The 23,870-nt window shown below is 45.2% G+C and overlaps 1 protein-coding gene across 1 annotated transcript in view; it reads left to right on the forward strand.

Moving 5' to 3' along the window:
* LOC147883570 (DNA (cytosine-5)-methyltransferase CMT3-like) overlaps positions 1–23,870 on the forward strand; it is a 185,510-nt gene that overhangs the window by 53,504 nt on the left and 108,136 nt on the right. The window contains exons 9-10 of the mRNA XM_087399517.1: positions 19,450–19,515; positions 19,610–19,915. Coding sequence (XP_087255643.1) covers positions 19,450–19,515; positions 19,610–19,915 — 372 coding nt within the window. The remainder of the gene's footprint in view (positions 1–19,449; positions 19,516–19,609; positions 19,916–23,870) is intronic.

Consider the following 23,870-nt stretch of genomic DNA (forward strand, 5'->3'; position numbering starts at 1 on the left):
TCCAGCCCCAGTCACTTTGGTCTCTGACCCCTTGGTTTCTGACCACGAGGGGACTACAGGTACTTCTTCCCCGCAGACTGTTCCTGCCACAGTCAGGACAACCGAGAAACTGCAGGCGTAGATGAGGGCTCCTGATTCCTCTTCACCCCAGCCACAGGCCTCCTCAACCCCCAGCTCCAATTCTGCTGATAGAGGCCTGGCAGGTCCTTCTCCTCCATCTTCCACGAGTGCAGGTCTTCTTCGCACTCCTCGGCCAGACTTGCTTATCGGGAATTCTTTTTCGGCACTGGCAAATTCGGCGACTTTCATGGATGATGAGGAGTTTGTGCCCTCCACCTTAGGGGTCCCGGTCATTGGGATTCATTCTGACAGGGCCTCCCTTTCAGCAGGTGTGGGGATCCTTTCACCTGTTGAGTTTCCTGCCCTCAGCAGGAGTGTTTCGGCCCAGGGGAAGCTGGTCTCCTCTACTAGGTCGGGTAAGCCTTTCCATCCAGCATCCTCCTGTCGATGAGGATAGTCAACTGGAACATACAGGGCCTAGGTGGAGTTCCACACCGTCCCCGTAGGCAGCTGATCCGCAGCTTCATCCAGGCGTCACTAGAGGTGCTATTGATATCCTTTTTATCCAGGAACACAAGCTGGATGCTAGTGATTGCTCTAAGTCTGGCAAACTGCTTTCAGGACATACCTTCTGGTCGCTTGCTATGGGCATAAGGGGAGGTACTTGCATTTCGGTCTCTCTTTCTATTCTCCCCTTGGTTGCTGGTCATGGTATTATCTCCCCTTCTAGAGCTCAATGGATCATTATTTTGATTGGAAGGCGTAAGATTGGTCTTCTCAATCTTTATGCTCCCAACAACAGAGGGAAGCGGATCTCCTTTTGGAAGGAGTTACTCTCTTGGGCCCCCATTGCAGATTCTTGGATCATTGGTGGCGACTTCAACATGGTTGAGTTGCCTTCAGACAAAACGGGAGGCAGACAGGGTGGAATTCATTCTTTGGAGAGGGCAGCCTGGGATGCCTTTCTCTTTCAATTTAGTGGCAGAGACACTTGGTTGGATGATGCCTTTCATATTATGCCACAGTCACTCCTGTACTCTTGGTCGAACGGGAGAATACACATGCCCATTCATGCATGGATTGACAGATTTTATGTAGACGATTGGGCACTTGACAGAGGAGGATCTGTATGCATTTCTACTGGGTTTCCACCTCAGATCATTTTCCAGTTGGTGTTGCAGATTCTTGAGCCTCATCGAAGAGGACGCTTTGCCACTGTTAGGATTCTGGATGCTTTTTATGCAGAGGAGAGCCTCACGGAGGATATTGTTTCTCACATACAGGGTGGAGCTATCCATCCATCTCAGGTAGCTGCAGCCTTATCCGGAATGAGTGACTATTATCATTCAATCGCTGATTCTAGCAGACGTGAGATTCTCAGATGTGAGGTTGGTATACGCCAGCACTTAGCATCCCTTTAGAGGGAAGAGCAGAAGAGGCCCACAGATGCTTGGATTCAGGAGCGCCTTGCTGCAACAAGGGCTCATTTGCAAACATTGTTGGATCAGAGAGCAGAGTATGCCTTTCATGCACGGGAATCCTTTTGGATTCAGATGGGTGGCAGGGTCAACAAACACTTTTTCTCTACTCATGGGCCCAGAAATAGTAGAGATAGTGTTTCACAGCTTGTTGACTCAGACGGGGTGTTACAGTCAGATCCTAATGCTGTCATGCGTGTAGCTTCAGATTTTTTTGCATCCCTTCTTACTGCAGATCCAGGCACACAGGCCATTGATGATGCTAGAGAGGTTATTTGGCAGTGTATCCCTGTATTGGTGAAGGATGAGATGTATGTTTCTCTAGATGCACCTTTCACCAATGTAGAATTCAAGACTGCATTACTTGCCCTTCACGAGGGCAAGTGCCCAGGTTCAGATGGACTTACCCCCTCCTTTTTTATTACTTTTTGGGAGTAGATTGGTGATCACATTACATCAGCCCTGCAGGGCGTGTGGGACTCTGGTGAGATGCTGGACTCACTCACAGATGGTCTCATTCATCTCATCCCAAAGGGGGGTAATAGGAATCTTGTGTCTCAATGGAGACCCATCACTCTATTGGGCACTTTTTATAAGATTCTGGCGAAAGCCATCAGTCTGCGGCTACAGGTTTTTCTTCCAGATTTGATTCATGACACACAGACACGGTTTGTGCATGGCAAAAGTATTTTTGATAATATTTTCTCATTTTGGGAGGCCTCAGAATGGGCCATGCAGAGCTGCCAGAGATTGGCCATTCTACTCTTGGACTTTGAGAAAGCTTACGACAGAGTAGACTGGGATTTCTTAGAGGGTACTCTATCTCGCTTTGGTTTTTCAGATGCATGGATTAGAGGAGTATCCTCTCTCTACAGATCAGCCCCCACCGGAATAGAAAAATCACTCTCTTCTTTTGGCTTTTTATTCATGGTGGGATAGCAGTGAACCATTGGAGATCCAAGTTTGGAGCTGACCCTTCTTGCCCTTTCTGCCTTTCTCCTTTGGAGACAATACAGCACTGCCTATGGGATTGCAGACAGGCGAGAATCATATGGAAGGGGATTGCAAGACTTTTCAGCACTTTTATTCGCCTACCTTTCTATATGACCTGGGGATCAGTGGCTTGGCTTACTCTTTCAGGGCCCCAGGTATTTTTTGAGAGACTTGACTCCTCTTGGGCTCTTCACATCTGACGATACCTTGTGGAGTCGTGCTCTCTAGAGGATGTTCCGGCCACTCTTTTCAGGGCTGCCCACTCCTCGGTCAACTCTCCATGGGAGATCCTAGCTAGCATTGCAGCATGGCACATTTGGAGAGCCAGGTGCACTGAGGCTTTGGAGGGTTTTCAGGTTCACCCTTCTCAGATCTTGGCCAGTACTTGGATAGATACAATACACACTCTGATGGCCATTTGGGCGACCATGCAAGGATCATCTCGAGCAGCCTCCTCCAGGAGAGTTACTTTTCTCAGAGATTGGAGAGACTCTCCCTTCTTTGCTGAGACTTCTACAGGGTTGAGATGGCATTTTCAGCCTCAGCCTTGGTTTCTTTCTACCTCATTCCTCTGAGGTGTTTTTATTACATGCTTAGCATGGTGTATTTCCCCACAGAGCTTGCTCTAGCGGGTTTCTTTCTTACTTAATAGAAGTCTCTTTTTTGAAAAAAAAAAAAAAAAACTCACATGGTAGAAAATCTTGATGTAGACCACTCTGATGTGACACTAGACAAGTACAACACTGTATATTGTGACACTAGACTCTACAAAGCGAAAGTGTATATGGGATAACTCCCAACATGACACGTGACATGTCTATGAATCACTAGACTATAAAAACACACCTAGAACACTCACTTTAACTTCATGTTCCAACACAAACACTACCTCTCCAAAATCAGCCAAAGGAGAAAAAGAGAATCCATGAATCAAAAACTAAGCTGCTGCAACTCGTCTTCTAAAAAGATGACGGTTCTCGCGACCGGTGGAAGTGGACGGAGATTGATTGAATGGGGATCCACCATTCGCCAATCGAAGTGAAAAGGCCGGAAGTGGAGGGCAAAAGGGGGGGCTAGGAGGAAGGGAGGGGGCGGGTTAGGAGGGAGGAAGGGGGCTGAAGGCGGGGAGGGAGAAGGTAGGTGGGGGAGAGGAAGGGAGGGGGCAGGATAGGAAGGGAGGGGGGGGTTAGAGGAAGGGTGGGGGAAGGGGCGGGGGAGGGAGGGGGCAGGAAAGGGGAGGGAGGAGGGGGGGAAAGAGGGGGCGGGGGGGAAAGGGGGGGGGCGGGGGAGGAGAAGGGGGCAGGGGGGGCAGGGGGGGGGGGGGGGGGAGAGAGGAAGGGTGGGGGAGGGGGAAGGGGAGGGAAGGGGCGGGGGAGGAGGAGGGGGCAGGGGGGCAGCAGGAGAGGGAGGGTGGGGGAGAAAGGGGGCAGGGGAGGGAGGGGGCGGGGGGGCAGCGGGTGGGGGAGAGGGGGCCGGGGAAGGGGGGGAGACAGGGGAGGGAGGGAAGCGGGTGGGGAGAGGGAGGGCGAGGAGGGAGAGGGAGGGGGCGGGAGGGCTGGCAGGGGGGGAGAAGGAGAGCGGGGAGGAGGAAGGGAGGGAGGAGGGAGAGGGGGCTGGCGAAGGGGAGGGAGAGGAGGAGAAGCAAGGGGAGGGAGAGGGCGGGCAGCGAGGGTGAGGGGGAAAGAAAGAAAGAAAGAAAGTGTATTATTGTCCACTAGAGGCCAAAATGGGCCCATGGGACATCAAGAACTCTGCATACAAGATAGCACAAAATCAACGTGCCCCAAAGAAGAGGCATCGTTGAATATCATCTAAGTGCTACGCAATATAATGCAAGTGGAAGTACATAATGTCAAATCTGAGCCTAAATACAGAGTAAACTAGATGCAAGGAAACCGCCCCCGGGTGCAAAATGGGGGGATGAGCACAATATGCCAATGCAAAGATACAAGTCCAGGTGTCACGGAGTCTGAGAACCAAAATAATACTGGAAATCCTGTCCATCGACTCTTCCTCCTGCTATGAGAGTACAAATCTGGGCAAAGGTGAGGTGAGCGGCTGGTGGGGCGAGATCTCCATGAGTAAGTCTCCTCCGAAATGCTGCCATCATCCTGGATCGTCTGGGAAGCGGCGAGTACGTCCCCTATGTAACAAGATCCTGCGGCGTCTACAAACCATCTCATATGTACATCCACATGGTGGAGGCATGTGTCCTGTGTGAGCTCTGCCGTCCTCGTGCTCCTCCTGGTCTCTGTCCTCTGGTATGGCGTGTGCCTGAGCTCTATGAGGCTGGGCTCTATCACGCTCCGGTCTGTGCTCTCTGAGGTAGTCTCGCCGAAGCATAGTGGCCTCCCTGACATAAAGGGCTAGGCAATGCTGATCCTCGTAGTCCATCACTCGTGAGAGAGGTCCAAAGCCATCCGTGAAGAGACAGTGGAATCTACCTCTGATCTCATAGTATAGCGGGCATCTACAAATGAAGTGCTCCTCTGACTCCACCTCTCCCATGGTGCAACAAGGGCAGATCCTGGTCTCTCGTCCTGGTCGCCGTCCATCCTCCATGCGTCGCATCCTACCAGCCTCTATCTCGAGCTGATGCGAAGAGACTCTAAGCTGGCCGAGGGCAATCCTCAGTGAGTGGGACATGTGGATACCTGTATAGCCTGGTGGGATGACAAATCCATCCTCTGAGATCCGAAGGAAGTGGTCACGATATGTGGCCATCTTCACCGGAAGCTGCGTGGGATAAATCCAAGTGCGATACGTATGAAGCTGCAGCAAGTCTGCTCTCGTGACCTGGCTAAGCTCGTGGCGAGTCAACTCGAGATGAGGGGCATCTATGCTGTATCGGAACGGAGGTAGTCTATCCATGTCTAGTCCAAGGGATGTGAGCCACCTAGTGAGTCTGAAGTACCAGCAGTATCGGGTCCCTGATCGTGCCAACTCCATAGAAGATGCAAGTGCTAACCATGGCAACCGAGCTCTGCCTGCTGCTGAGTCTCCAAACTCCCTGACCCTGTGCAGATACATGACCGACTGAAATGCTGCATCCAATGCAAGGGAGGTCTCCTGCCCAGAAAGGAGCTGCATACATCGCAGCTGGTCTCACTAGTGTATCAAAAAGCAAGGATTTCGTATCGGGATGCTGAAAGTGGGACTGAAAACACTGACGCTCAAGATGAGCCAACGAAGCATACCCTTTACTAATCCTATCTCGTGCTGCATATGTCATGGTGAAGACCGGTCCCCTGAAAACTGCCCCCAAATAAGTGTACTCTCTAACAAGCTCAATGGGCTGTCCGTCATAAGTGAAGCAAAACTCATCCGTGCTGTAAATACGATCAGAGGTGTTGAAAACCATAACCTTGGTCTTGCCAAGGTTTACGGTCAACCCCCTGTCCTGGCAAAACCTGTGGAGTGCCTCAATATGTGCCTGGAGGCCCTGAGCAGTAGAGGAAATGAGAACCACATCGTCCGCATACAGGAGGATAGGAATGGAGGATCCTGAGAGAGTAGAGCCCACACCGCCTGTCATCTGTACAAACATCTCTAGCTCATCAATATATAATCCAAAGAGAGTAGGAGAGAGCGGGCAGCCCTGCTTCACCCCAATCGTGCTGCATACCTCCTCTGAGAGCCCCTCACGTGTCCGAGCCCGACCAGTGACCCTCTCATACAAAGCCATGATAGCCCACTGTATCTCTCCACTAAAGCCCATCTGGCGAATCCTCTGAAACAATCTGAATCGCGGAACTGTGTCAAATGCTTTCCTGAAGTCCACGAAGCAACAATAAAGCCGTTGCCTTCGTGACTTCGCCTCCTCCACCAGTGCCCTAAGTGTGAGGATGTGGTCAAGTGTCGAATGATCCCTACGGAATCCAGCCTGCCCTCTGGCTCTGAGTCCTGTCGTCTCGGCATGGTCATTTATACGGCTTTCCAAAACTGATGCAAAGATCTTGGCCATAACGTGGCCGATCATGATGGTCCTGTAATTCGACGGCTCCATAGGGTCCCCCGACTTGTGGATAGGTACTATGGTATTGCCTAACCAGGACTGTGGTAGGCCTGTACAAACAGACTCATTGAAGAGACGGGAAAGAACAGAATCTAAGGCATCAATCCCATGGATTACATACTCCGCTTGCAATCCATCATGATCCTTAGCTCTCCCGTTCTTCAATCGGTGGACTGCTGCACGGACACTCTCTGGTGTGAAAAGAATAGATGAAGCTGGCCTAGGGGAATGGGATAAATCGATGGCTGGCTGATCTGGAACATCGTATAGAGCTGAAGTATATGTCGACCAGACACGTGGATCTGTAAGGGGGCTCTGAGACTTCGAGCGGAGGAATTTTCTCCAGAATTCCTTGGAGTCACAGCTGAAAAGCAAGCTTCTCAGCTTCTCCTCATTCTGGGCTAGAAATTGGCGTTTCTTGCGCCTAACCAACCACTTGTAGTCTCTCTTGGTTTCGGTAAGGAGGGGAGACTTCTCCTTGGTCTCAAGGTGAAGTTTCCTGCGGAGTTCCTTACACTCCTCGTCATACCAACCGTTGCAAGGAACAAGACCAACCGGTGGGGGACTAGACGAATGACACGTGGCAGGGAAGGACATGTGGGCGGCAGAAACGAGTGAAGAATGTACAAGTTCCCACCGGTCCTGCGTGGATGGTAGAGCATCTAATAGATGAGGACGGAGTAGGCGGCTGAGGTTCTGGCTATATACATCATCGAACTGGTGGTCGAAATGAACCTCATAATAGGATTGGCGGTCGTGATGACGAGGGGGGGGTGGGTCATGGGAGACATGAGTCAAAGTAAAGTGGATGAGTGCATGGTCGGCAGAGGGCATGAAGGGGCTAACAGTAAGGCTATGGATGGACGGGACTAGAGTCGGGGGACCTATGATGTAGTCAATCACGCTAGTGCCACGCCCAGAAGCAGAAGAGAATGTAGGCATGGAAGACTATGGCCACCTGGACAAGCCGTTATAAATGACCATACTGTGCGAGGTGAGGAGCTCCAGTAACTGACGTCCCTGATCTGTGGGCTGTACTGTGCAGTCTGATGAAGTCCGACAGAGGCTATCATTGTGAGATGCCGGAAGTATGACCGGATCCTCCATGAAGTCATAAGTGAGGGCCTGTCTGTTTGAGGTCCTCGCGTTGAAGTCTCCTAAGAGGATGACTTCTCCGCGATGTGAAAAATCTGCAATGTCCGCTGAGAGATCCTCAAATATGGACTGGCCTGGTCCAGTGGAAGAATAAAACGACTGCGCCGGGGGGAAGTAGCAAACTGCAATAAAGAGATCTCGCTGAGGGGCTCTGCGGTGGATGCGTACCCACAAGAATCGGGCATGTGAATCCGCTCTCTCCACTGTGATGATCCGGTCGAGATGCTCTCTGTACAAAATGGCCACTCCTCCAGATCCTCTCACTCCAAATGCTCGAGTGTGCTGTCTGAAGGCAGATCTCCATGTATATCCTGTCACTCGTGGCAAAGGTCTCTCTGGACTCTCGTGTGTCTCTCGTGTGTCTCGGGAGGGAGAGAGAGGGAGAGGGGGCTGGCTGAGAGAGGGAGAGGGGGGGGGGCAGCAGCTCACGGGGAGAGGAGCAGCTCCAAGCTCTTCAATTGGTGAAAAAGTGAAGGATGTTTTCATAGACGGCGGAGCAGAATTAACATTATTCCCAAAGGTACGATGCAGCAACTTTGTTTGAATTTGACAATTGCAATATATTTTCAAGTACGAATGGCTGATGAGGGTGATGCCTCTTGGAGCGGTCAAACGTGGCCCAATGTAGATTGGTGGAGTCACTTTCCTATCCAACTTTGTTTTCTTTGATATGATCTTGCCTATCCTCCTTAACTCAAAAGACCATGGCTGAGATATGCCAAGGCTTTTCAAGATTGGTCCACTGATGATGTTTCCCACTTTTCTTACAGACCTGCACATTCCTCGGTGGATACTTTTGGGGAGATTCTAGTGAGCATTTCAGCGTGGCATATTTGAAGCTCTAGATGCACAAAGGCTTTGGATGGCTCCCAGATTCAACCTTCACACACATTGGCTGGTATTTGGAAAGATATTGTACACTTTTTTTTTTTTTTGTGGGAAGAAATCTTTTATTTCTGTAGAATAATTACATTCATAGTTACTTCAAAAACGAAGTAGCTACTACTCAACTAAAGATCTCAGTATAAGCTGTATACACATCCCGATCAATCAAACGAGTCTGAAAGCAATCATAGAATGATTGTTGCAGAGATCGTTTGAAAAAAAGAAAGGATGAAAAGAGTGGATCACCAAAGACTCTATGATTTCTATCCATCCATAAAGTCCATAGGGACCAATAGCGCACCCATACAAAAAATAAATCAAAACCCTGTCTCTGTGGATGAAAGCCAAACAACCAGAAAAATCTGCCAAAAGTAACAGTAGGAAATCGCTGTCGAAGCCTCTGTCTGATGAGAGCAATGAGATGAGAAGTATTTGGACAGGACCAAAAGATGTGAAACACTGATTCAGTAGAGTGCTGGCATCTGTGACAAACAGCTAAAGCAATATGTCTATGTGCGAGTAACTGTCCGGATGGAAAAATGCCAAGGAGAACTCGCCATAGGAAAAGCTGTTGTCGAAGAGGGACTTTGTAATGCCAAAGGAGACGCAGCCTTTTTCTCCACCACTTCATTGGACGATCCATATGCCAAACAGTATTTGCTCTGTGGGAAATCCAAGGTGGAGGTAATAACACTTTATACAGTGATGACACTGTGATATGTGAGATCTTCAAAGGACGGGCGTATAAGGAAGGAGAGCGTAAAATCCAATCCTCAAGCCGATTTTGAAGTTCCAAATGAGGTACCGGCAAGTACGGTTGGAGCATTGCTGAAATTCTATGCCATAAAGGACGATAATGAGCTCCCAAGCCATATTTGCGAGCAGCCATAGAAAAAGATAAAATTGTGCCATCATCCTGAAGTACATCCGCCACATATGAAATGCCTTTGAAAGAGAGAAAATAAGAACGTCGGGGTTCTTGTATGGCCAAAGGAGGGTGGAATACTTTAGACCAAAAAATATTCTCTACCCTCAAAGAGTTGCCCGAGAGAGAGTCCCTGCCATGCCATTCCAAGTGGGATAGAATGTGTTTCCAATCAAGAAGCAGATGAGAGACAAAAGGGCAGCCTCTGATCTTGCCTTGGATAGAGCCAAATAAAAAATCCCACTGAGTAGGCTGCCAATTTCCAAAGGCAGATGTATGAAGATGTAATAAGAGAGAGCGGATCATGAAAGCCCAAGGCTGATCTCCTTGCATAAACTGTATCATTATTTTTCCTCTGTGAGCAAGTAAATGCATTTGAATATTGAGAATGTTTAGACCCCCGTGCATCTTTGGAGAACAGAGACGATGCATAGAGAGTAATCTAAGACTTTTCTTGCCATGTTTTGAACGCCAAAAAATTTCCATGATAGCTGACATAAATGAAACCAGATCTACCTTAGTGAACATAGTGAGAGGCAGATAAAATTGTATGTATGCTATCAAAATGGATTGTGTGATTCGCAGACGAACATGTAATGGCCAAGTTGCAAGCTTCCAATATTCAAGTTTTGCCCTTAACTTTACTAGCACCCAATCAGTTTGTTGTGAACGGGTGAGTCCCCAGCCTAGAGGATAACCAAGATGTCGAATGAATTGAGAGGCGGGGACAATTTCCCCAGGCCACAGAAGGTTGTGCCATTCCTGTGCATGTAACGGCAGCAATTTTGATTTCTGAAAATTTACCCGAAGGCCAGCAGCCAATCCATATGTAGAAAGAGCATGCATAATCATGGACAGGTCAGCCCGAGTATTTTTTGGAGTAAAGAATGAATCATCAGCATAAGCCTGAGCAATCATGCTGCGACTGCCAAGAATCTCCAAACCGTGCAACTGGTCAGTGTCCAAGAGGTGATCCAGATATTGAAGCAGTGGATGAGTGGCTATGGCAAACAGTAAAGCACTCAGGGGACATCCTTGCCTGACAGAGCAAGCAAGAGTCCAGGATGGAGAAATATCTCCTGAAAGTATGCAGGTAGCTTCACTATCTTGATATAGCCAATTGATGAGTTGCTGCATTTTTGTGCCAAAACCCAATGCCTGCATAGTCGATGAAATAAAATCCCACTGAACAGTATCAAAGGCTTTGGCAATATCAACTTGCAATAACAAAACATCCTGCTGTGTGTATTTGGCATATTCAATTCCAATGTAGGCATTAGCAATGTTATCTGTGATATGCCTACGCGGGACAAAACCATATTGAGCAGGATGCAACCCATCATGTAAAATCCCCTTTAGCCGATCAACAATCATTTTGGTAGTGACTTTGTAAATTACGGGCATAAGAGTGATAGGTCTCCAGTCTGCCAAAGACTCGCAAATTTGTTTTTTGGGAAGGAGTTTAACAAGACCTCTCTTCCATGTGTCCGGCATTTTCTGATTTTGCCACGCAGCATTCACCATATAGAGCAATGAATGCTTCAAAATAGGCCAGTATGTGAGAAAAAACTCGACTGTTAAACCATCCCATCCTGGGGATTTCCATCTGCCACATGATTTGATCGCATCTGACAGTTCCCTCTCAGTAAAGGGTTCCTCCAATTCCAAAGCTTGAGTAGGGGAAATGATTGGAGAAACATGTTGCAACAGTAAATTTCGTGCAAGCAAAATCTGTTGTGAGGGAGGAGCTGCAGAGCCAAAGTGCTGAGAGAAATGATGCACACAAACAGAGGCAAGCTGTGACCGTGAAGTAGTCCATGATCCATCGGGCATAAGCACTCTGCAAATTTCTGTTTTGATTCTCCTCTGATGTAAACTTTTGAAAAATTCTTTGGAAGAGCAACCTTTATCTGTGAAAGCTCTTTGTCTTGCTCTAGTCTCCCATTTTGCCAGTTTCCTGTGATCATTTAGTTTAAGACAATGTCTGGCCTGGCATAGTGTTGTTTGCTCATGCATGGACAACGAACGATGATGACTGAGTTCAGTGAGGTCTTGACAAGTAGATTTGGCTTGAGCAATGGTTTCCCTCAGAGTCTTCATGTAAGACTTGCCATAAGCTCTAATCACCACTTGCATTTTAGAAATAAAAGAATCCCAGGCACCATCAACATGAAGATAGCTGCTAGATGAAAGACAATGAGCTGCTTCAGTAACCATTGCCTTGAAATCAGCATGTTGCAAATAACTATTGTTTATGATTAGATGTCTCCTTTGTGGCAATCTATCATCTGGCATATGATAAAAAGATAACCGCAGCCATAGCGGTGCATGGTCTGAATGCACAAAGGCATAGTCAATCCACATCTTGCATGTGAAATCCCCATTTTGTTGGGGAGCGACACTATACCATCGATCCAGACGTGCCTAATAAGCTGAAAGAGCATTATGTTGAAAAGTGTAGCCCGGTGACAAAGGCTGCAATTCCTTCCAAAGGTCAACCAGATCCAAATGCAAAAGTAGTTGAGACCATGCATGCCTTTCAGGAGATAGCATATGGTCATGTCTGGAGGTGTTGTCTCCCTGTTGTGGAGCATTATTGAAATCCCCACATATGTAGGCATGAGATCTCCACGGATATTGTTGCATGGCAGCCCAAATTGCAGTTCTTTCTCTAGAGGACTGAGGTGCATAAACTGAAGCAAATTCAAACACCTCTCCTCTAATAATGCATTGGAGAACAAGCCATCTGCCTTTGTTGTCATTTAATGCAATTGCTGGTTGGAACTCATGTTTGATCAGAAGGACAACCCCTGAGAAAGAGTGCTCCCCAGCATAGAAAATATCATATCCACAGTAGTGTCCTGTCTTGCCTGCATAAATATGTTGATTGTGCTCTTGTAATGCCACTATGTCAGGCTGAAATCTGTTGATGTACAGCCACACAGCTTTCCATTTCCTACTGTCACACATGCCCTGAACATTAAGTGTAAAACATTTGATGTGAGCAGTCATATATACAGGTATTTATAGTAATGTAACAACTATGTACAGCAGAAAAATTTATGCGGTCAGCCTTGCATTTCTATCTCAGGGTCGAGGCCTCGCCCCTGAGAAGAAGTAGCCGCCTGAGAAGTAGACAGCAAAGCAGCAACGTCTTCTTCAGGGAAGAGTGTTCTGCTGGCTGTTACTGCAGCCCATGTAATCCCAATTCGTGAATTTATCTCTGGGGTATTTCCGCTAGAAGATGCACCATTCCAAGTGCGGGGGGGTGGAATTCTTCGAGCAGAAATGACTTTTCTTGGGCTTTGCCAGCCATCAGTTGAAGGTTGCTTTCCTTTGATCGAGGATTGAGTAGCAGGAGGTGAATGTGAGGTGAGATTCCCATTGGGGGCCACTAGAGCTTTGCCTTTATCCTGACTCCCAGAAGGCTGTCTACCGCCTTTATTTTTGTTGGCAACTGGAGTAGGAGCATCTTTAGTAGACATGTGAACTGGCAAGGTGGCATGAGGCATTTTATGTTGATTCATTGGACACTGTGAAGCCATGTGTCCAAACTTTTTGCATTCAAAACAGGCCCCTGCAAATAAACCCCATTTGAGTTTATAGAAAGCACTTCCCATGTTTACATTATTCACCGTGACTGAATAAGAGTCCGGTGTGGGATTATCAGTATCCCAGAGAATACAAAATCTATTTGAGTTGCCATTTGGGCGTGGTGGGCAGACCACTTTACCTAAAGATGCTGCAATTTTAGGCAAAAGTGAGGCCATACATTGGGGGAAATCAACAACTTCAACCCAAACTGGGCATCTGTGTCGGATTAAAGCCTGAAAGTCCCTTGTGGGGGACCATGGCAAGACATGCACCATTTGCTGCCCAAAAAAGAGAGGTGAATGTTCCAAAAGCATTTGTCTGTGGATCTCATCCACCATGATAACCTCAAAAAAGCCCCTGGCTGCATAGTGTACTTTACGAACAAAAGAGCCAGCCAATGTGCGTGTCAGCCAGTTGCCTATCTCTGCAGCTGGTGGCATCCGGCCTGGAAAGAATAATATGATTGCATTCTTGGCATATTCTCTGACTGGATCCACAATTTCATCGACCTCAACCATGAGGCCAACTGAAGGAACCGAATCTTTCCACTCTTTTCGCGTATCTGCAAATCCTTCATGCATTACATCATATACCAGTTGAGCCTCAAGAGTATCAAGCATCGGGTCATGCTGACCCTCAACCTGCTTTTGCTTCTTGCAGGGAGCCGAGCGCTCCTTTTGAAACGTTTTTTCATATGAATACTCTGCCATGACTTTGTAAAAAAGGGAGCTTGAGAATGAAATATCTGTAAAAGGATAGGAAAAGCCAAAAAACCAGTCTCAAAGAAAGCAAAAGGGAGGAGAAGGAGAGTATAACTAGTAAGGAGAGAGCAGAGGGATAGGTGAGATTTTGGTAGAAGACACAGGACTACTAGGGAAGACACCAGAGCAGAAAAACCCCAAAAACTGTACGGCAACAACACACAGTTACGATGAGGGATGACAAAAACAGCAAAAAAAGGGCGACGGTGTAGCTACACAAAGCCTGAGACAGGTCCGTACAACAGTACGGGACTGTACGGCTGAAATTCGTACAATACAGACAAAAAACAGCCAGCTGTGAGGAAAAGAAGGCGATAGACTAGCAGCACAAAGCCTGAGATAGGACAAACAGGAAATGAATTCAATGGACAGCTATCCGTACAACAGTACGGGACTGTACGGCTGAAATTCGTATAGTATGAACCCAAAACGGGCAGCTAAGGCAAAGAAAGAAGGACGTGAGGATGCGAGCAGGCCGCCAGGGTAAACATCAGCAGTACGGAAGGCAAAACAAGCCTGATGGTAGCCTCATGGTGAAAAACACACTAACTGGAAGAACACACACCAGGAGTTACAACACCTACACACACACACACACACACACACACACACACACACACACGGAGAGAGAAACTACCCGAAAAAGGCTCGATGCCCATTCATCCACAACAGCCTGCCATATACACACACACACACACACACTTTTTTTTTTTTTTTTGGGTAAAACCAAGATACTTATATTATGGTACATTCATTTACATCTAGGCAGAGCTCAAAAGAGAGCCAAATCCCTATCCATCAAAAGCAGTAAAAGAAAAGCTGAATACAAGAAACATCTAAATCTTCCTCATGTAAGGCATCATATAAAGACTGCCGCAATGAGGCTCGGAAGAACTCATATGGCTGCTGAAGTGGAGAATTTAGATATGCTTGATTGCGCTGTAACCAGAGGGTCCATAGGGCCCAGTATCTGATCCAGTGGAAGAAAAGAGAATACTGTGATAAAGAAGCTGATAGTTTGCCATATATCCAGAAAAACCTGTAGAACCTGTGAGCTGGGAATCTGAGAGATAAGAAATAGAAGATTCTGTCTAGAAGGTCTCTGGAATATGAACAAAACCATAGTAAATGCGGAATACTCTCAGATGTAAGATGACATCTTGGACAAAGGGGCGAAGCTATCCTTCTTTGAGCCAATTTCACCCCTACTGGAAGAATACCAACAATACATCGCCATAGAAAGAGTCGTTGCTTCAAAGGCATTTTCAACTTCCATATCAATTGCAATCTTCCTTTCCACCAGGCTAATGACTTGTTCAAATGCCATAGAGAATTAGCATGATGGGCAATCCAGGGAGGAGGTAATATCAAACGATAAGCCTGTATAGAAGTCAATAAATTCAAAGGCTTAGAGGATATGCTTGTATTTGAAGACCAAAGGTGCCAATCTTGAAGCCTGTCTCTGACATTCAATGTCGGAATCGGAATCAGAGGGAGTAAGAGATACACACACACACACACACACACACACACACACACTTCGAAAAGATATTGTACACACTTTAATGGCCATTTTGATAAGCATGCAAGGGCCTTCTCAAGCGGCTTCTACTAGGGCAAATGTTTTTCTTAGGGAGTGGAGTGGCTCCCTTTTATCTTGGAGTCTGCCACATGGTTGAGATGGCAATTTTAGGCTCAACATTGTGCTTTTCTAGCTCTTTCTAATGTGCAGGTTGTTTGCCCACTCAGGGTATTTTGTTTTTCATGCTTTGCATGATGTATTTCTATAATGAGCATTGCTCTTGGGGTATTTTTCATACTTAACAGAAGTCTTTTTAGTGTAAAAAAGAATCCCTTACGGTCGACATCCTTGGCAATACATGATCAGTTGTAGGGATTGTCTTCAATTGATAGAAATTGAGGAAGAAGAAGTAGGTGCAAATTTAGGAATAGGTATAGTTGCACCATAGTAGTGCACTATAATAGTACAAAGATGCATGTGGTAGAAGTATTGACACCTTGCACTAGTGGCATTTGGACTCTAATAATATCTCCAGAAGAAATGTGTGAGATGGGGATTTGTACTCTTTCAAAGGTATTACTGGACGACAAAGGCCACTACTACAAAGTTTCAATACTTCTATCATATCAATCTTACTATGGTGCACCGTACTATGGTGGCTATTGTGGTGCCACCATCTTGTACTAGGAACAAAACAGAAAAGAAAAACTATGAACATAATAGATCATGCTATTGATATCAATCAAAGCAACATGTAAATCAAGTTAAGACTGCAGACAACACTTATCCATGTTCAGATTTGTTCATCATATATCAAGAATAACTCTTAGATGGTCTAGGGTCACACTCCAAAACTTTTGATAAGGTTCATTCACTCTATTGAGCTCATAGCTCAAGCCACTCTCCTCTCTCATTCTTTGAATTCTCCATCAATACTGAAGAGACATGGTGGTAGAGAGAGCACCAATCTAGCACTAGGAACGGAATGGAAAGATGGAAAGCATAATGGAAGGCAAGAATAGAAAGTACAAGTGCAAGGCAATAACCAAAATACTCACATAGATATAAAAGCTTGATGTAGACTATTGTGTCAAGACTAGACAAGTACAACACATATAAAATGTGACACTAGACTCTAGAAAGACATGGAGTATATGGGATAACACCCAATATGACACATGGCGACTCACTAGACCAAATACACACAAATATCACTCACTTTGACTTCATGTTCCAACACCCCCCCATGAAGGCAAGGTGAGAGACTATTGGAATCATGACAGTGACAGGACTACTAAATAGTGCAATGTCTGAACTTGACATGGCTCCCATGCCAACTTAGAGGCTTAAGTCTGAGCATGTTCAGAGGTTGATCCAAGTGCTCTTACGGCATGAGAATCAACATGCTCAGAGGCTCACATTATAGTATGGATGCATGAATAACTCAGAGGTCTAGAAGACCAATGCACCAACATCCTGGAACTCATATGCCAGGCCTGATAACTAGACCCCATCAATGCCAATACATGGCTCCCACAGTACATCCCCCTCTTGACTCTAGGGACTAACTAGGAGCATGGAGCCACACACCAAAAATATAAAAGAAATACATCATTTTAGGAGTAGTATCCAAGGCCAAGGACCTTTATTGACTCCTCGAACATTCATTTTAGAGGGACTACTCAAGGCAGAGAACCTTTAACTCAAACATATAGAAATAGAAATATTTCATTCATTTTATCATAGCAAGGGCAGAGAACCCATGAGCCCAAAGTAGCTACTGCACAAGAGTGTGCACATCTTGATGCGAAGAGGTATGTTGGTGAAGAATCAGGCGAGGATGCCCTTGAATGATGTGTCGATGAAGGCCATAGGAGAAGCTACCAAGGGAGATCACGTCATGACTTTCAATGTGCCAATCCGAGAGTCACTGAATGTGAATAAGAGCCTCAAATTTGAGCAATTATGCCCAAAGGAGGAAAAATGCCCAAATGAATGTACAAGATAGTAATGAAATTACATGAATTTTGAGATAATTGTGTACAAAGGAGGCAAAATGCCCAAATGAATGTACAAGATAGTAATGAAATTACATGAATTTTGAGATAATTGTGTACAAATCTATCAAAAGCCCAAAATTTTCACATATTGGAGGCTTCAATTTTGATCAAGGAGAGGAAACAAAATTGAAGCTTAATTCATACAGAAACTTGATGATTCCGTTCACAATTTGTCTTGCATTGACCAGCGTACATACGCCGTACAAGCATGTGAATGGGCAGGAGCAACAATAGACCATACGGCACTACAATCTACATCAGTACGGTAGGCTGGTCAGGTCCATACGGCAAGTGCAACAAATGGTACTATGGCAGTACGTATGGTCAGTACGAGGGGTTGACTCTGTTGTACGGTGTACGGTGCTGCAGCAGTCGTGATGGTACGGCACATCAATACGAATGGCAAGCAAGCAGGACCAAACGTATGGTAGACGTATGGTGCAAGTATGGTCGTACGACAGGCAAGCTGTACAGGCTGTACGGCTGATTTGCAGTGGGCTGTACAATCTTCTTGTAGGTCAATGAAGAGGCTTCGGGGCTGACTAAAGGATTGGCTGTTGGTGATGCATTTGGAGTGGAAGGGATAGTTGATGTGGCGAGGCTAAGGGGATGGAGACTCTATCTAGGAGAGGAGAGAGGAGCTTTCATTTACGGCCTTCTCTCATCTTCTAGGTAGAGTGAGAAGAAGAGAAAAGTGGAAAGCTAGCTTTGATACCAAATGAAGAGACATGGTGGTAGGGAGGGCACCAATCTAGCTCTAGGAATGGAATGGAAAGATGGAAAGCATAATGGAAGGCAAGAATAGAAAGTACTAGTGCAAGGCAATAACCAAAATACTCACATAGATATAAAAGCTTGATGTAGACTATTGTGTCAAGACTAGACAAGTACAAAACATATATAGTGTGACACTAGACTCTAGAAAGCCAGAGAGTATATGGGATAACTCTCAATATGGCATGACTCACTTTGACTTCATGTTCCAACAAATACGAATGCCCTCTCTCCTTTCCTTCTACTAGTATTTTCTCCAAGTAGCCTCCTATCCCTTATGGTTCCTTGCTTCTCCTATTGTCTATGAACACTATTCATCTACTCCTATTAATTCTTATCCTTACTCTTCTTCCATTGGTGTTTGTGACATTTCCTTCCCAACCATTCCTCCAGTGCCCTTGCATCGATGACCTCTCGTCCTCTGCATGTGGGGTGATATCTAGCCCCTCATAACCACTCATATGGCTCCACGTGCAACCAAAGGCTCCAAGATGATTTTCTTGTCTCCAATAGGTTCTTGAACTAGTAGGCTCCGTGCCTGACTTCGTGGCCCCAAAGACTTCAATGGTATCGGCTGGCTCTTGGCATATCCAACCCTTTTGTGATTATGATCGCCTTCATGGCCATCAATGATGGTTGTCTTTGTGACCCTTGATGATGTTCATCTTCAATGGTATTGGCTAGATCTTGGTGTATCCACTCATCTTGTGATTATGATCATCTTCATGGCCATCGATGACGGTTGTCATGACGGTCGTCTTCATCAGGACACCTAATGCGGTCATGTGCAAGACCTCTGATCATAGTCATCTTCAAGGTCTCTCATGATGATGCCATCTTGACTTCTCCTATAGAATATCTATAGAATCTATAGAATATGAAACAAGACATGTAGTATAGTAATCTATAGAATATGAAACAAGACATGTAGTATCACCGTTGTAGAAAAGAGGGATATTAGAGAAGCCCAAACGATCCTTTGATTACTAAAGATCTACCTTGTGAGATCAATGTTTTATGTGATTGGTATGACATTGAGAATTATGTTTGCACAATTATTAGGAAGGGAAGCAACTGTTTTGGGACTAAATTTTTGTGTGTAGTTGTACAGTACTATATCGTATATGGTATCTTGTCAAAATGGCACTCGTCCATAAATTTATTCTGACTATTTTGGTAAATGGATGGGACAAATTGGTTTACAAATCCTCTTCTACTAATGTGCAGAGGTGGGCAGTTGATCTCAATGAGCATGCTTGTGAAAGCTTTAAATTTAATCATCGAGCCACTGAGGTACATAATATCCTACTTTGAATTCACATCTATATTGCTATCTCATTGAGTACCATTCTATCTTTGTAAAAAACTTATGTTGCATATCTCACAGGTTAGAAATGAAGCAGCAGAAGATTTCTTGTGCCTCATAAAAGAGTGGAAAGTGCTTTGCAACAAGTATTCAAAAAACAAAAAGTCTGCTTGTAATGCAGATTCAATGTTACACAATGGAATTACAGTCGCAAACAATAACTCACATGAATTTATGCATGCTGAACCTTGCTTAGATGAACTTAAAAACAAAGATGAAAGTGATAGTGGATCTATGAATTTGTCCGGAGAATTCGAGGTAGAAAAGATTATTGGCATAAGATGGGTTGATCCGTCTGGCCCTGGAAAGAATGGACTTGAACTCAAGGTGAGAGTGTTAATTTTCCCTCCGATTCTTGTGAATTTTACAATGCCCTTTCAACAATTTTTTAAGGACGTCCTACATCTATAATTTTGTCCTTTATCCTTTCATAAAATACATTGCCTACATACTAAGTGGTACCTTTGGTGTATTGTATGGTGGAGCACCCCAGGAGACTTATATTTACAAGGCCAATTGCCAATACAATATTATGTGTTGTGCCTTATCTCTTGAGTGTTATCTTCTTCATTTGGTCGATTATATATATCTAGATGGATCAGAAACATGCATATCTTGGACTTAATGGCCAAGGAGCCTTCTACAAACAAGAAGTTCATTAAGAGGAGAGATAAATTAAGCCACATTGTGACTCTATTCATTTTTTAGGGGTACCTTGGAAAAAGTATGCATATAAGATATTTACATTGCTATGAAGTAAACGCTACCAAGGACCTTCATATAAGTGGTAAGGCCATCCTTTTCTCATAGATCCATATATCATAGCCATCAAACAAAGAAATTCCCCCATTTCCCATGAAGGAGGTTATTATGCCTCATTGCCAAGGAGGAAGTGTCGCTATCCTCTCCCTGCCAATTTTCTTTCTTAGTTCATTTCCTGTTCAGTCTGTAATAGACAGCTGCATCGAACTTATTATTGGAAATTGTCTTGTTTTCTCACATACAGAGCAGAATTTTGCCTAAGAAAACCCATATCCAGATTGTTGTTGGTTTCTACAAGCGGCTTTTAATTTGTTGGGGACTTTTTAGTGCATATTTTGGACTTAATGGTCAAGGAGCCTTTCTACAATCAAGAAGTTCCCTAAGAGGAGATAAAAGTTAAGCCACATTGTGACTCCATTCAAGCTTATATCCTCATTATTTTATAAAGTGTCTTGGAAACGGCATGCATGTAATTTGTTTACATTGTAATGGAGTAGACACTTCCAAGGACCTTCATATAAGGCAAGTGGTAAGGCCGCACTTTCCTCATACATCCGTATATCATAGCCATCATTCATATGCCTCATTGCCAAAGGAGGAGGTGTTGCTATCCTGTGAGTCGGAGGAGGTACGGTATGAAGAGAAGCAACACGCATGTTCATGGAAGCCCAATTAGATCTATGTGCAAATCACTTGAGCAGGGGTGGCAGCCTTGTGTTGGTCATTGTGTGAGGATGGCCAAGGTGCAAAGAAGCATATGGAGGAAGTGGCATGCCTATCTAAAGAATGTCATACACAAGAGGTCAAGCAAGTTCAAAGAGTCTTCTTCTTTGACTGATACACATACTCTAGTTATGTAGTGTGTTGTTGTAGTTAGTATCGTGTCTCTTAGTAATCCAATCTTGTAATAAGTCTATTTGATAAAGGCTTCTCCTATTTTTTTGTATCACTTGATGTAGTGCATTACTTCTTTGTCATTTTGTATTAAGGAAGGGTGTTCAGATATTATCTTCTTCAAGATGATTGGACTTTTATATATTGGATGGGATTGTGGAGACTTTGTTGCCTATATAATAGGTGGTACCTCTGGTGTATTGTATAGTAGAGCACCCAAGGAGCCTTAGCTCCACAAGGCTGATGGTCAATAAGTGTTGTGCCTTATCTCTTGAGTATCATCTTCTCCATCTAGTGAAGTGGGTTGGGGGGGAAGGGGGGGGGGGGTCGCTGAGTGTGTAGACAAAGGAATTTTTTTTAGTAATGGAAGTCTTGGTGCAAGGTTTTTTCTCCCTCCTTTACCCTTGCTTGCATCCTACATATATGAAGCGCAGCCCACTTATTAAAAAATCTTCTTTGGTTTTGGTGGTGACATCAAATAGGCCTGAGGTCATCGAGGGAGACACAATTTGGTTGGAAAAAATTTGAAGCATGCCATGGACTGTTTGAGACTCGTGTCATATGAGAGAAGTTTTGATGCTCTCAAGGGAAGCTATGAAGAAATAATTTAGTTATGCTCTAAATAATGAGGTAGGCAACATGTGAAAGAGAAGATTCTTGCAATGCCTACTACGTTTTGGGAAGCAATAAAGCTGCAAAGGTGATGTAGGAGGTGATGAAGTGATGTGATGGAATGAAGTGATGGATGAAGCATGAAGCTCCAAACGAAGTGATGAGTTGACATTCATGGCAACAGGGCTAAGAAGCAACCAAGCGATGGTTTATGAAAATTGACAAGAAAACTAGCTTGAAGAGGCAGCACAATATGTGATGGGTAGTGTGGCTAAGAACAACAAGAATTGGTAACCAAAATGGCAATATAATGCAGGAAATTAGCATGGAATGATGAAATTAATTCAACTTGAAATCGATGCAAATTCTTAATGCTAAGAGCAATATAAGGCTATCAACCAAGTCTGGCTTGCAAAGATACAAAGATGGTGGAATTTGGGTGGTATCACATGGCAGGAGAAGTATAGCACAAGAGGTTTGGAAAGGTGTTTGATGCAAAGTATATTGTCGATGGGAAATTTGTGGGAGATGAAAATGCCAAAAATAGTGTGTTATTTTCCTTGATATTCGAGCTTGATTTTGATGGGTTTTGAAATTTCTTTTGGTCCGTGAATCTCCACTTTGTACATAGTATTGCAAGTTTCTTATACAAGCAGGTGGTGATTTGATGTAATGCATTACTCACTCTAGAAGTCGTCAGAAAGTCAATGGTTTGACTACAAGACCCATGCTCATGAGCAGATTTGACCATTAATTTGGATAACCCAAAAGGAGATTTTGATGCAAATCAGTGCCCAAAGGTGTGAACAGTCCATCTACTGTGTCATTTGCAGCTGCCCTTTGTCCTTGATGGAAGCACCATTTGCAGCTTCCTACTGCCTCGATTGGTGCCCCCGATTTGCTGCTCTATCTGAGGGGAGGGGTTCCTATCCTTCCGGAGGTGTTACCGGAGGCCAAAAGCCACTGGTGTGAGAAGCATGAGTGTTGCAGTGATCTAATGCAATGGATCGCGTGGAGTGCACCGTGAAGTTGTGTGTGGATGTCGTAGGCTGTACTGCAGTATGCTAAATGACAATCACATGAGAACTCCACACTATAAAGCATAAGAAGAAACATGGTCATACACTAGTGAACAGTCCCCATATCGGAAAGAGACAGAATGAGAAAGTGACCAAGATGGCCAAAGTACAGGTCACCAGTAGCAAGTCACAAGAACACACAGATCTATCCCCATAGTAGACAGAGGGGTACACACAGGTCTCTCCACACTCCCTCCTTGGGGCGAGCTCGTAGCTCCAGCCTCTATCTCTTCTCACACTCTCCTTTCTCCCACTCCAATGCTGAACGCTGAATGCTCAATGCTGAACGTCTCCTCCCCTCTCCACCTTCTCCTTCATCCTCATCCCTGCCTTGGAGGGTCCCTTCTTCGCTAAGAATCTCCCCTTTTCTTCCCACTGGTCATCCTCTTATCTCCTTAGCTGTTGAGGATAGCCGTTGTGCCGCTGGCTCTCTTGATGGCTACGGCGACTTCCTGACTCCCTGACTCGCCAGCCTCTTCTAGTCAGGAGGGTGTAAATTCTCCATGTGCAGGTGAGCTGGATCACCGCACCACCGAACCATTGAACCACTGTGTAACTGTAAATACTCCTGACTGCTCCATGTGCTAAGCTCACTCTCCATGTGCGCAGCTCTCGATGAGATCGCCTTGGGCATGATACTCTTGGTTGACCTGTGGTTGACATGTGTTGATGCATGGTTGCCTCAGATAGTACTCCTGGATGAACCCGTGTGATCAACTCCTCGTGTTGTGTGATTGACCTGTGTTGACACATGGTCAACACCTATCGTCATGTGGTCAACACCTATCGACATGTGGTCAACGCCTGTCGTTATGTGGTCAGGGTTGTTTCTATTGTAACAGCTTCCCCCGCCACTATCATTCACCGTCCCGATGAATAGAAATGAAGGAGGGAACTCGTCAAAAGAAAAAAGAACTTACAAACCATTGATATGG

Source organism: Dipteris shenzhenensis, chromosome 28, assembly GCF_047967505.1.
Source record: "Dipteris shenzhenensis isolate YYH24624 ecotype China chromosome 28, Dip_SZ_1.0, whole genome shotgun sequence".
NCBI classification, from domain to species: Eukaryota; Viridiplantae; Streptophyta; class Polypodiopsida; order Gleicheniales; family Dipteridaceae; genus Dipteris; species Dipteris shenzhenensis.